The sequence below is a fragment of the Pieris rapae genome, chromosome 2 (assembly GCF_905147795.1).
Source record: "Pieris rapae chromosome 2, ilPieRapa1.1, whole genome shotgun sequence".
NCBI lineage: Eukaryota > Metazoa > Arthropoda > Insecta > Lepidoptera > Pieridae > Pieris > Pieris rapae.
The window spans coordinates 9,271,128-9,283,676 of NC_059510.1; the positions used below are offsets into that span (position 1 = coordinate 9,271,128).

Here is a 12,549-nt window from a genome sequence, read left to right on the forward strand (position 1 = left end):
CTAATTTTTTAAGTGCCAAAAATAAAAATAAAAAATTCAATTTATTAGGTATTTCTAGTTTTTCAAATGCTGCGATTGATGTAACAAAATTATCAAGAAAATTATTTAAACCGTCCGTAGTAGAACTAGTTAATGTTTTGAAATTATATATATTATCTAAATACTGAAAGCCGAGAGACCGTATATCTTGATATTTATCAACCAAGGTAGAATAAATTAAATTATAATTATTCGCGGTTGGATTTATGCCAGCGATCACAGTTAGGGCCTTACCTGTTAGTTGCCCACAAAGATAAAACACCTTTTCTGAGTTCGAAATTGACCCATTATTATGCACTAAATGGTTAAAGGCTTCATAAAACGACGTCCAATTATTTGGGTCGCCATTAAACTGTGGTAATTTAATTGGAGGCAATTTCAATTTCGGGTGATCTAATTTCTCCTCAGCTGAAGTATTTTTAATTTCCTGCAGCTTACTTTGTATGGTTGCGTACAGGTCCTCAAAGGACTCCCATGTTTGAAAAGAAGGAGTGAACTGAGGGTTATGCTTCATTTGTTCAATATTTAATTGAGTTACTAACTCATTAAATTCACTACGAAGTACTTGTATATTAAACGTTTTAATTTGGAAATTTTTTTCGTCTTCCTTACTATTAATATTTAACGACAAATCGTATAATGATTGCATCTTAGAAAAATACGAATTTTGTCGGGCTTGTAATAATAATATGGAACTTTGAACATGTTCTAACTCGATTGGTGAACATTCACCGGCCTTTGTTCTTGTTCTTTTGTCCATATTATCTACAAATAATTATTAATCGTTTCAAAATTAACTTTATAAAATAAAAAAAATAAAAATTAAATATGAACAATACGATTAAATTAAACTATAAACAGATTTATTTCGATTGTTAACTATGAAACAATTTTTAGAAAAAAGTGATGTAGGTACTAATGTTACGCATGATCATTCTCACCAAATCAGGCACAATATATTATTAAATACGTAAATACGTAATACGGGATATGAAATACGGATAATAGATTTATAAATACATATAATATTTAAAATCTATATTAAAATTGTCGTTATACAGGTAATAAAAAAATGCCCACCGGCAATTTCACCTAACGAACAAAATTGAAAGAAAATATACGAAAATAAATATGCCTAACTAAGAGATATGATACATATACGGCTCGAAAAGGACCAAAAAAAAAATGGCGGCGCTGGTTGTTGATTATATTATTTATATTTATTGCAATTTAAAGTGGACTGTAATTTTCTTAATACGGTTGCTCAATATTTGGGTCTTGTACTGGAGAAAGAAAGAAAGGACACGGCACAGTACCTTCAACCTTCTCGGCTTCCTTTCTTATGGCTGGATGTGGCTTCTTGCTGCTGGATTTGAGCTTCTTCACTAACTTTATCACAGACACCGATATATATAGCACAAAACAATTATTACAATAAACAAGATAAATAATTAATAAGGTTATATGAAACGATACGAGCGTGCGGAGTCCGAAACAAATCAACAATGCGCGGCGACCAAATTAATACTACCCGCTGCTCAATTTCCTTTTTTTTAAATGTCGACGCATTATTATGCGTCACCTACAGCCCGTTCCGGTACTAGTGCCGTCATAGGGAAGGACATTAAGGAGGGATATATTGAGCAACCATTAAGATAAAAAAAAATGCAAATTTGGCGCAACCACTAGTTAAGTTGATTGTTGCAAAAATGAGTAATTTCATATAACACCATCCGAACTCAGTATAATTGCACAAAATTCTTCGGAGAACATTTTACCGGAAAAGTAAAAAAGTCGCTTAGATATGCTACGTACGAAAAATTTATTGCGTGGCGAGAAGAGAAAAAAGCAAATAGTTTAATTATTAAATTGCTTAATTTTTTAGCAACTGTATTAAAAATAGTTGTTCAGTACACGTGCGGAACCGTCATTGCAAAGAGTTCCAAAATGTCTATTGACAGTCGGAACAAGTTGTAATGAAATATACTATAGTATTCTTTTTCTATTGTCCTGAACATAATAAGCTTAAACACAACTTGTGTTACGCAGCAATATTTACATGATAATTTACCATTAATTGTAAAATGATGGGTAATAAAAAAACAACCAAATTACTTTATACGTTTATTGTTTAGTAAGTAATGAGTAAACGCCAATAAACTTCTGGCTAATACATAATAGTCGCTTCGTGTGGACGGTAACATTGCCGAAACACAGGCAGCTGCCTCGACTTAGACTACACTAGTTTGACATCTGTCATCGTGACAGATGTAATTCTGACACAGTAAATACTCATACACTATCAAAAATGTTGATACTATCAAGACAACATATTTGGTTAAGATATTATTTCTTTAATAATTATGATTATTTTATGTGTGTCACAGTGACATTTTCTGTGTCTTAATTATTATAAGTACATACACGACTACAATACTTTGCACTAATTATTGTAATAATAAATAATATATATTTACAATTAAAATACCGGCCCAAAGTAGTAATAATTCGGACGCGTAATATGAAAATATCACAAAACATCGACATCGTAGTAACATTCCATTTAAATTAATACGTAAAAAAGGTAAGAAATTAATATTGACAATAAACATAATTTTATATTTAAACATTTAATTTGAAGTAATCACAAAACGGAAAGTCGAGAAATGATTGAGCAAAGATATTCACTTAGCATTAGTTAAGTACATATTTATCATTAACATTTTATAAGTACATTATAAAAGCAGTTACATAAAAATCAGGATTTTAGGACCAACTAGTTTGTGGCTATATTTTGTTCATATGGGTACATACATTACTTAATTTCTAATGTACTTCTATGACACTAGCCACTAATGCTACAAACTTATCAGACCGAGCGTTATTATAGTGACTTGTTCCGACAAGCTTGGGTTAACTTGAGTTATTAATCCTACGAGAATCTTAAAATGTTTTGAGTGACCAGTAAATTCTCGCGTATTAATTATGTCTATGTTATATAAGATAATTTATGAATATATCTCTCAATATACAGACTTCTGTTTAAGGCACTGGTGCCCGCCGCCATCCTTGACGCAACCCATCTCTTCTTTATCAACTCTTCCCACTCTTTCTCCTACTCGAGACTCGTATAATTTTCAACTTTGCAAATTTCGTAACCACGAAAATCGGGTTGAGGTTTCCATATTAAATTTATAAACCCGTCTTGTTTTCCCCAGTTCGAATTGTCTTGTACCAGAGGTTAATAAAAAAGCTACGTGCTCGTGGACGTAAAGCGTGCGAGCACCTTCACTATCAAATAATTTAGAATTTCCACGCTTTCGTTATCCTTACACTAGTACCGTATATACATACATATAGACATACAAAAGTAAGGCAGAACCACTAGACGAGTCTTAGACTGAAGTAAATTCAACGATTTAGAATTTATTTAGGTCACAGAAGGAATATCTATATTGATCCACATCGACTACGCTTATTGAAATAGGTTTTATATTAAAAATACTAAAAACATGATCCGTTATTCTAGCTTATACTTTATAGTCTATGGGGATGACTCACATCGTCACGTGACATTTTATGGAACAAATTCGGCCTCTTTTTATCTAAAGCCCTGGACATATTTTCGCTAAGATATAAAAAAATCTAGTAAAAGTATATTTTCAGAGACATTTAATTTATTTATTTTTAATTTTATTCTGTTCATTAAAACGAAAACAAATTTCAATATTTTCATCTCTTTTCATCACAGCCCAAACAAAACATGACAGAAAGAGACAAAAAAAGTCAGATTTTGATGTCCTAAAATGTCCTATATAGAATAAAATGGACAATCGCCGATCGGCTGTCTGCTTATAAGTACTTAATACGTATATACATTAACTATTAAATTGTCAAAAAGTATATTTTGTCTAACAATGCAATTATATAGAATCGTTTTGAATACATTTGTTTTACTTACACCTACATTTAATCTCATACACGACACTTCAATAAGTACAGTCGGATAATTAAGTATTTGTTAAGTTAGAAAGAATTTTAAAAAAGTTCGGAAAAAAATTGTTAATAAAATATGTCCGACTGTACAAAGAATCAGAGTTTTATGAATTGTATTAAAGCTTTTGAGTGTCTTTGTATTGAGAGATGTCTCTCTTTCTCATACACAGGTACAGTTTACACAAATCGACATTTGGTTGAGATGCGGCTTCGCTCGCACTTTATTTAGATCTGAAAAATATTAATCAACATTAATTTATTACAGTAACAGAATTTAGCAGGAAGTTTACATTTGCAGGAAAAGTGGATGGATTTTATAAAAAAAATCTTTATTAAAATTTAAACAGGTAAAGATTTTTTTTAAATTCCATTCTATTTAGTTTATTAATTATTACGTTTACCGCAATTTAATGTGTCTCAATATAGAGGAAATGCTGCCATCGTTCAAGGTACACAAACTATTATTTTATTACTACCTAGGTTAAGAATATTCTTTCATTTATATTATTATAAATACTGTATATTTATTTGTTGGAAATAAATATAGAAGTAAAAAAAATTAGCTGTATAAAAACGAATTATTATTATTATTAGTTTGTAAATAATATAGTAATACTGTGTATTTGTATGTTGGAAATAATTGTCAGAGTAAAATTATGTAAGCTAAATAAAAAATATTATTATTATTACAATGTAAACGATATTGTACATTTGTATATTGTACGTTAATGAATATCGAAGAAAAAAAATATGTAAGCCGAAAAAAAAATCTCGAATAATATAAAAATTAACTCACTATATAAGCCTCTCTTCGGGTGGTGGTTTCAAGGCATTATGCATCATCTCAGCTCTTGGGTTGCAATACTCTTGTCCCGATGGCGAATACGTGCCGCGTGTCGCACGTTTGCGTCGGGCTTGCGTAGCCAACACCGCGATCACGCCGCCGAGTATCAACGCCCCCAGGAGCGCCCCGCCCACCGCTAGGAGAATCGTCGTGGTATCAGCACCTTCGTTTTCGTCTGTCGTCAGGAGCTGGTAATTAACACAAATTTGGGAATTAGTTTCTTCTGACATACTAACCTAGGATGTGTATCTGTCTCGTTTGTCTAATTATTTTTTTAAACATATTCTATCTGTCGTATGAATGTCTTTTAATTTAAGTGTTGCCATTTTTATCTAAATTCTAACTTTTCCAAAGTTAGAATTTAGATAGTCACTTGTCCATTTTTTTCAGATAAATAATAACTATCTACTATATTAAAAAATAGGGGTCGATCGTGGAGGGAAAATTAAGGGTTGTATGTATATTTGTATGCTGTATAAAAAACCCCGAACAAAATTTTACGAAAATCGGTCGAGCCATTTCGGAAGAGTTTAATTACATACACCGTGACACGATACTTTTTTATATTTTATAATATATAAGATTTAGTTTTGTTTTTAAAATTTACCTGCGCACAATCCTTGCCAGAAGCGGGATGCGTACAATCACAGATATAGTCCGTAACATTCGTACACCTTTGCGTACAATCTCCGCCATTGAGGCACGGGCCCGTGCGGTTGGCCCCGCCCTCGTCGTACACCTCGTAACAAGGGTCGGGTAGGGCGCATCCGTCGCCACATAGGCCTGCCTCACATTCGCACCTGGAATACAATGATAAATATTAAAAATAGGAATAACATGAAAGTTTCAATATTCGTTTTGTTAGTAGAAAAATAATTAATAACCTGCAATTTAAAATGTTAAACGAAACAGATACAGACAATTATAAATAAGCACGGTTTAAGGGAACAGTTTTGCGATTTATTATTATTACTAACTTTAGTCCAATAAAGGAATATGTGGTAGTAAATGGCCACGTTATCACTATTGTTCGATTAAATATCTTAGTAAAGAGCTCTTATCAAATAGTCACTTTAAGAGCAAATAACAATCGTACTATAGTAAGTTTATGGTCTGAATTATATAGTTTTATTATAATTGCCCCTCAAGCTTCACTTCGGCTTAAAATCATTTTTGACGTGACAACATCCAGTGATAGAGAGATAGATGCGAGGATTCACTTCTTATATGTATCCATACAAAATAGTGCTTTTGTTTGTTTTGTTCAAAAAAAAAATAATTGTATGCAATCATTTCATTAATGTTTTGTTATAACGTTGACAAACTTTTTATTACTTAACCTGCCTATTAGTAGCTACAGCCGAAAATATGGAACATCTTGCTGTGTTATCCCATAGAGACTGTTGATAATAATCGGAATAAAAATCGAAGTATGTACCTAATAAAACCATATGTCAAAAAAAGGCTTTAAATTTTGATTTTAGCAATATATTTTGGGATTCATTTTATATATGACTCCATTAAACAAAACCCGTTTATCTGTTTCTCGTTTACCACTAAATTCAGCGCTAAAACATTGTCAATGTATTAAGTATCGCGTTATCACTCGAAAATGTTTTTTTGTTTAAAAGTTTAAAATATTAAGTACTCACGTGTATGACCCAGGGAGATTTCGACAAACGCCGGGTCCGCAGTCAACGCGTTGCTCCAAACATTCGTCCACATCTATTTCGCAATGGGCGCCGCGCCATTCTGAAATTGTCACGACCCACATTAGAATTGTATATAAATTGATTTAATAATTCTGAAAATATTTAATTATATATTTATTGCTGTCCTAGTGGGTTCAGGGTGCAATCCATTCCTGAGGGCGGAGGTTCGAGGCCTGGCTGTGCACCAATGTAATTTCTTTATATGCATTTAACATTCGCTGTAATGGTGAAGGAAAACATCGACTGGCTTGCCAAATCCAAAAAGTCGACAGTGTGTGTCTAGCCTATTAAATTGACGAATGATACTGACAGAGACAGATCTCAGGCCCGGACCTAAAAAGATTGTAGCGCAACTGATTCATGATTTATATTTTTATAAATATGTTTGACGTGCTGGTAAATAATTAAGTTTCGATTACGTTCAATAAAATGCTCTTGATGAAAATTTAGTTATCTAACTAGTTTGAATATTTGTACGCTATCGGATAATGGTACTTTTATATTTTACCCTTATATAGGAATACACTCTTACGATTAAATGTATAAGTATTTGACTTTTAAGTATAAAATTTTAGTCCTCATTGCAGTCACTACGATAAAACATTTAAAATGCGAGCGGTAATAGCCAGGAATAGAAGGTTTTTTCAATTAATAGCTGTTAATTTTAATATATAAACCAGATATAATATATATATATCCAGATTGAGCATTCTGATCAACGAGCGGTCTGGATATCTTTTCGTTTAATTTATTTCTATTATCTCTTCGTGTTTGTTATGTTTTCCTATAGGTGCTGGTCAGATTTAAGTTTGTATTTCGTTATTCATGTATCAATGTGCCGAGGGTATGGAAGCTTTTATAAATAAAATAAACACTCATTTCTTCCGTTCATCCGTATCATATTTAGAAAAGTCATACATTTTTTTGTCCTGAGAAAGAGATCAAAAACAATGTGGACCACTAGCTAGCGACTGAAGTATTTCCGAACCAATTCTACTAAGTCTTCCAAGAAAATAGCGTAGAAACCCGTCTGTCGCCAAGTGTTCAATAAAAATAATATTTTTCCGCATTTAACCTAGTAATATTTGTCAATATATAAATTTATTTAACTAGCTATATTTCCTATGTAGATAACTTGAGACATTAAATATCTCTAAACAAACAATACCTAAGACGACGAGAACGAGTAACGCACAAATAAATGTCCGCAAAACCATTATTTCACAAACACATCACTACATTTTTGCTCTATATTAACAATACACTTTTTTCAACTAGTCCAACCAGCCGAAGGTCAGAGCTTCACAAACTGTAACAATTCATTCAAGGTGACAAATTGATGGGCGACCAATTAGTCATCAATTGTGTTGTTGAATAATCATTGGTTAGGAAGTTATGACGTAGGTGTGGTTTTCTTTATCGGTTCTAACGGGAAAACTTTGTAAGCAATATTTATTTTATATCTCAACACAATGTTTGCATTACATATGTGGTACATGAACAGAAGCAACGTGCTTCCAGGAAACATAAATACTAAGGGTAAAATGCAGTGTTGGTCTAATGGGTTCGCCGTTTGACTCACTCCTGAGGTAAGGTCCATCCCATCCCATCCCATCCCGGGGATGTATGACATAATTTCCTTTATTTTGGTTTTACTGGTGTAAGTCTATATTGTAATCTATGTTTCTTTAATATTTGGTTATGCCAAATATCAAATAAATCAGTGGTTCTACAAGCTTTTTAGGTCTGAGCCTCAGATTTCTATATATATTTCATAATCACTTGTCTAACAGGCAAGTAAGTGATCAGTCTCTGTGCCTAACAAACGCCGCCAATTTTTTGGGTCTAAGACAAGCCGGTTTCGGTACGATGTTTTGCATCACCGTTCGAGCGAATTTTAAATGCGCACATAGACAGAAAGTCTATTATTGCACAGCCAGGGATTGGACTGGATATGAGTCGCATTAGGCCAACACTGCTCTATATTACTTTGGGCAAGTACTTTATATTTAACATGGAAGTTAAATAGTATAATGGCTTTTTATTAATTATTAATGGAATTAAATTAAAACGAGGCCAACATTTAAACAATAAAGTTTGAGAATCTCTGGTTTTTTATCATTTTATCTGCATGCTTGTTATCGATGAGGCGTGCGGGCTGATAAGATTTTGTGACGCTATCGCACGAATACAGATAGCGGAGTACCATTGCAGGCGAGAGGTTTCAATCAAGTTACTTGAATTGAAGAAATAGTATTTTAATTTTCATTGTAATATTCGTTAGTACACTAGAGCCATTCCTGTTTTGTATAAATACTTCGTACAAAACGTCTTCAGTTTCCGATTACTCATTGTTTTAGATTACTGTATGTACGCTCTGCTCGGCCTAACTGATAATAATTTTAACACGAGAACACTTCTATATTATATATAATAATGCTCGTGACATCGATATGTATATATTTTAAAATATATACACTCAATTTTTCAATTACTCAATTTTTTCAAATAAAATTAGTGAAGATAAGTCAATCGAAATTGTATATTAAAAATGCAAAGTAGACATATCAGAAGTGAAATTTCTTTGTAAATTAATTATCACTAAGGTAAAATTACATGTATTTGTATATCTATATTCACACTGTTTACAAATTGTATACGTGCTAATGATATTGTAAATAAATAAAAAATCTCTGTTTACTACACAAGACGTTATGCGACAGAATTGCCATCTAAAACTCGATCTACCTTTCTCTCTCTCTCTTCTAATCTTTCTCACCACAGCTCTTTTCCACCTCTCACTCCATGGCACTCCACAAGGTGCGTGATACGACGTTAGATCTATCTCTCTTGTTTGCTCCATGGCTATTTGCTTCATGCTACCTTCGCCCTTTCTCTCTCAATCGATCTCTCCCTTTCCTTCGACAAAAACGCTGCACATCTTCGTGACGCTAATACTGCGTTTCATCCGTAAAAAATTACCCTCATGCTCCTTCAGAAGTTTCACTTGCAAAATGTGTCAAAACAGTTTTAAACATCACCTATTTTTGAGATTCAACTTGATTAACCAACAAATATTAACTCTATATATATTCTATCCGAATATTAACTCTGATTCCCGAAAATAGTTACGTATTGTACCTGTTCCACTTAAATATGAATAAAACTGCAGAAATATAGTTGCTACTAGGACGTAGGCTAGCAAATAATAAATAAATAATATATTTTAAAGCATATAATCTTACCGGGTGGACAATCACAGAGCGCTCGTCCGTTACTAGTGCGGCATCGTGCGTTGTGTTCGCACGTGTGTCCCGTAGCGCACACGTCCACTTCACGCTCGCAACGACGACCCGCGAATCCTTCTTCGCACCAACATGATGGAGGCTGTGGAATTATTTAAAGTTAATTTATTATGTTGAAATATTTTTCATTCGAAAGTCTAGGAAACATAAAAATTAAAATTCTATATTAAATAATTAACAAGTTTATATAAATATATATACCGATATAGTAGTATTGCATATCCCGTGCTCGCAGTGTTCGATCTCACATAAAGCCTGTTCGCAATGTACGCCCGTCCAGCCCTCCTCGCACGTGCACGTGTAATTGTTGCCGGAAGACGCATCTGTACAGATATTTTTATTTAAAAATAATTAAAATATATATAGCGTTCCTATAATTATAATATTATTATATGAAGAACAGAAAAACGAACTAGAGAGCAAAAAACAGAATCTAAAATAGGTCTGCAATGATCTGTAGGCCTAAGGAATTGTCTTAAGATTTGTAGAAAAACATCATTCAAGTATTTTTTAACTGCATCTATGTTGACAATTATGTACACAGAGACATGATATTAGACGAAATTTAAACAAAAAGCTATATGTATGAAAACCAACCAGAGAGTAAGAATCCGAATCTACAATGTCTGCAATGATCTGTAGGCCTAAGGAATCGTCATCTTAAGATTTGTAAAAAAACATCAAATACTATTTTAATTTCATGTTAACAATTATGTATACAGAGACATGACATTAGACGAAATTTAAGCAGAAAATGTATGAAAATGTCATACCGTATACGTCCGTGCACGTTGCATGAGCGCACGGAGTGTGCGCACACGAGCGATGCTTCGGTCGTTGACAGCGCGGGCCAGTCCATTCAGAGCCACACTCGCACTGAAAGGCACCGGGCAGGTCGATACAACGTGCACCGTTTGCGCACGGACTCGTTTCGCATTCGTCTATATCATGTTCACAACTGTAAAGAATACCTTGGTTGTAGAGAATTTATGGAATTTTTTACTATATACAGATCAGGCAAACATTACTCTACCATATAAAATGAGGGTTGGTAGTAGTAGAGTGAAAATTAATAAGTATATGTATTTTTTATTTCCAAATAAAATATAAAAATTGTTGAAAACGTAGGAGTGATGACATGACCTCGGACGCTGATACCGAATATACAGAAAAATTTATAAAAATCGGTAAAGCCGTTTCGGAGGAGTTTGATTACAAACAATGCTTTACAAAACATTTAAATCAAAGGAAATAGTTTAATAGAAATATTTTATAAAAAAACGGCATATTTGTTTGTTTTTAAAATCATAACAGTATTATGATTTGGATTTGGATAGACTTTGTTAAAGACGAACAAAAAAAAAATATTTTCTCTTAAAATATATAAAAACTACTTACAACACTCCATCATATCCATTCGGACAAAGGCACAAGTACTTGGCAACGTCATCTTTACAAGTGGCGCCATTTTGACACTGGTTATTCTCGCACTCGTCTATATCTATCTGTTAATTAAAATAATAACAAAAATAGATACAATATCTTTAGTTTATTATAAAGATTAAATTAATACATTGTATAAAGCATTAATAAACTAACTAACATTTAAAAAAAACAATAATAATGAGCAGTTTTTCAATTGATAAAATCTAATTATTAAAATCATTACAAAGTTTAACTAAAATATTTAGCTGGTATTTTATTAAAGCTGGTCTATAAGCACATTTTGCACACTAGTGGCTTCAGCGTATGACTCTCAACCCTCAGGTCGTAGATTTGATTCCCGGCTGTAAACTAAGCTTAGACCCAAAAAGTTGAGGGCGTGTGTCAGGCACAGGAGGCCGATCACCTACTTGCCTATTAGATTGACAAATGATCATGAAACTGATTCAGAAATCTGAGGCCGAGGTCTAAAAAACTCATTTTAGGCGGGCATATTATAAAGTCTCCATGGTGATATACAAAAAATGGCACCTGGCAGTAATCCCCTGCGTACCCAGCCGGACATGCGCATGAGTAACTGTTTCTAACGTCCTCACAATGCGCTCCACGCTGACATTCTTGCTCCAAACATAACACACAGCCGACACCTTCACTCCAACCCCATGGGGAACCGGATCTACACAAAAATGAAACATTAAAACATTGATTGGCAAAAATCATTAAAAATGTAAGTAATAATAATTCTTACAATAACGCGTAATACGGCTGAGCGGCGAGTAGGGCTGCGGCGGCGCCTACAAATAGTTCCTCTTCTGTGAAGTATGGTAAGAGCAATCCGCCCACGTGTACCGCGCCGAGACAACCCTGAAATTACCTCAATTTGATCAACACATACAAGCACTGTAATTAACATGTTTCAATAAAATAATTTTACATTTAACCAAGAAACTTGGGAGATAATATTTTTGAGAAAGTTAAAAGGGCTATTCAGATCACAACCTCCGCTTGAGCAACGTTAAATATGTCAAAGTACTTAGAAAAGTTCATGTTTTTGTATATGTATATTCACACTGTATATATACGTACTAATGCTAATACATATAATAAATAAAATATCTGCGTAACTGCAAAAGACGTTTGCGACAAAATTTCCATCTAAAGTTCTAATTTTTCTCACTCTCTCAATCAGTCCCCATCGCTCTCTCTCTTT

At 33.2% G+C, this 12,549-nt stretch overlaps 1 protein-coding gene across 1 annotated transcript in view; it reads right to left on the bottom strand.

Moving 5' to 3' along the window:
• Positions 1 to 2,146: 2,146 nt before the first annotated feature.
• The window catches only part of LOC110991839 (protein crumbs), a 58,559-nt gene continuing 48,156 nt past the window's right edge, over positions 2,147 to 12,549 (bottom strand). The window contains exons 35-44 of the mRNA XM_022257368.2: positions 12,088 to 12,203; positions 11,871 to 12,015; positions 11,295 to 11,401; positions 10,670 to 10,854; positions 10,098 to 10,219; positions 9,837 to 9,978; positions 6,532 to 6,631; positions 5,487 to 5,679; positions 4,832 to 5,067; positions 2,147 to 4,266 (exon numbers count right to left, since the gene is read on the bottom strand). Coding sequence (XP_022113060.2) covers position 4,266; positions 4,832 to 5,067; positions 5,487 to 5,679; positions 6,532 to 6,631; positions 9,837 to 9,978; positions 10,098 to 10,219; positions 10,670 to 10,854; positions 11,295 to 11,401; positions 11,871 to 12,015; positions 12,088 to 12,203 — 1,347 coding nt within the window. The 3' untranslated portion in view covers positions 2,147 to 4,265. The remainder of the gene's footprint in view (positions 4,267 to 4,831; positions 5,068 to 5,486; positions 5,680 to 6,531; positions 6,632 to 9,836; positions 9,979 to 10,097; positions 10,220 to 10,669; positions 10,855 to 11,294; positions 11,402 to 11,870; positions 12,016 to 12,087; positions 12,204 to 12,549) is intronic.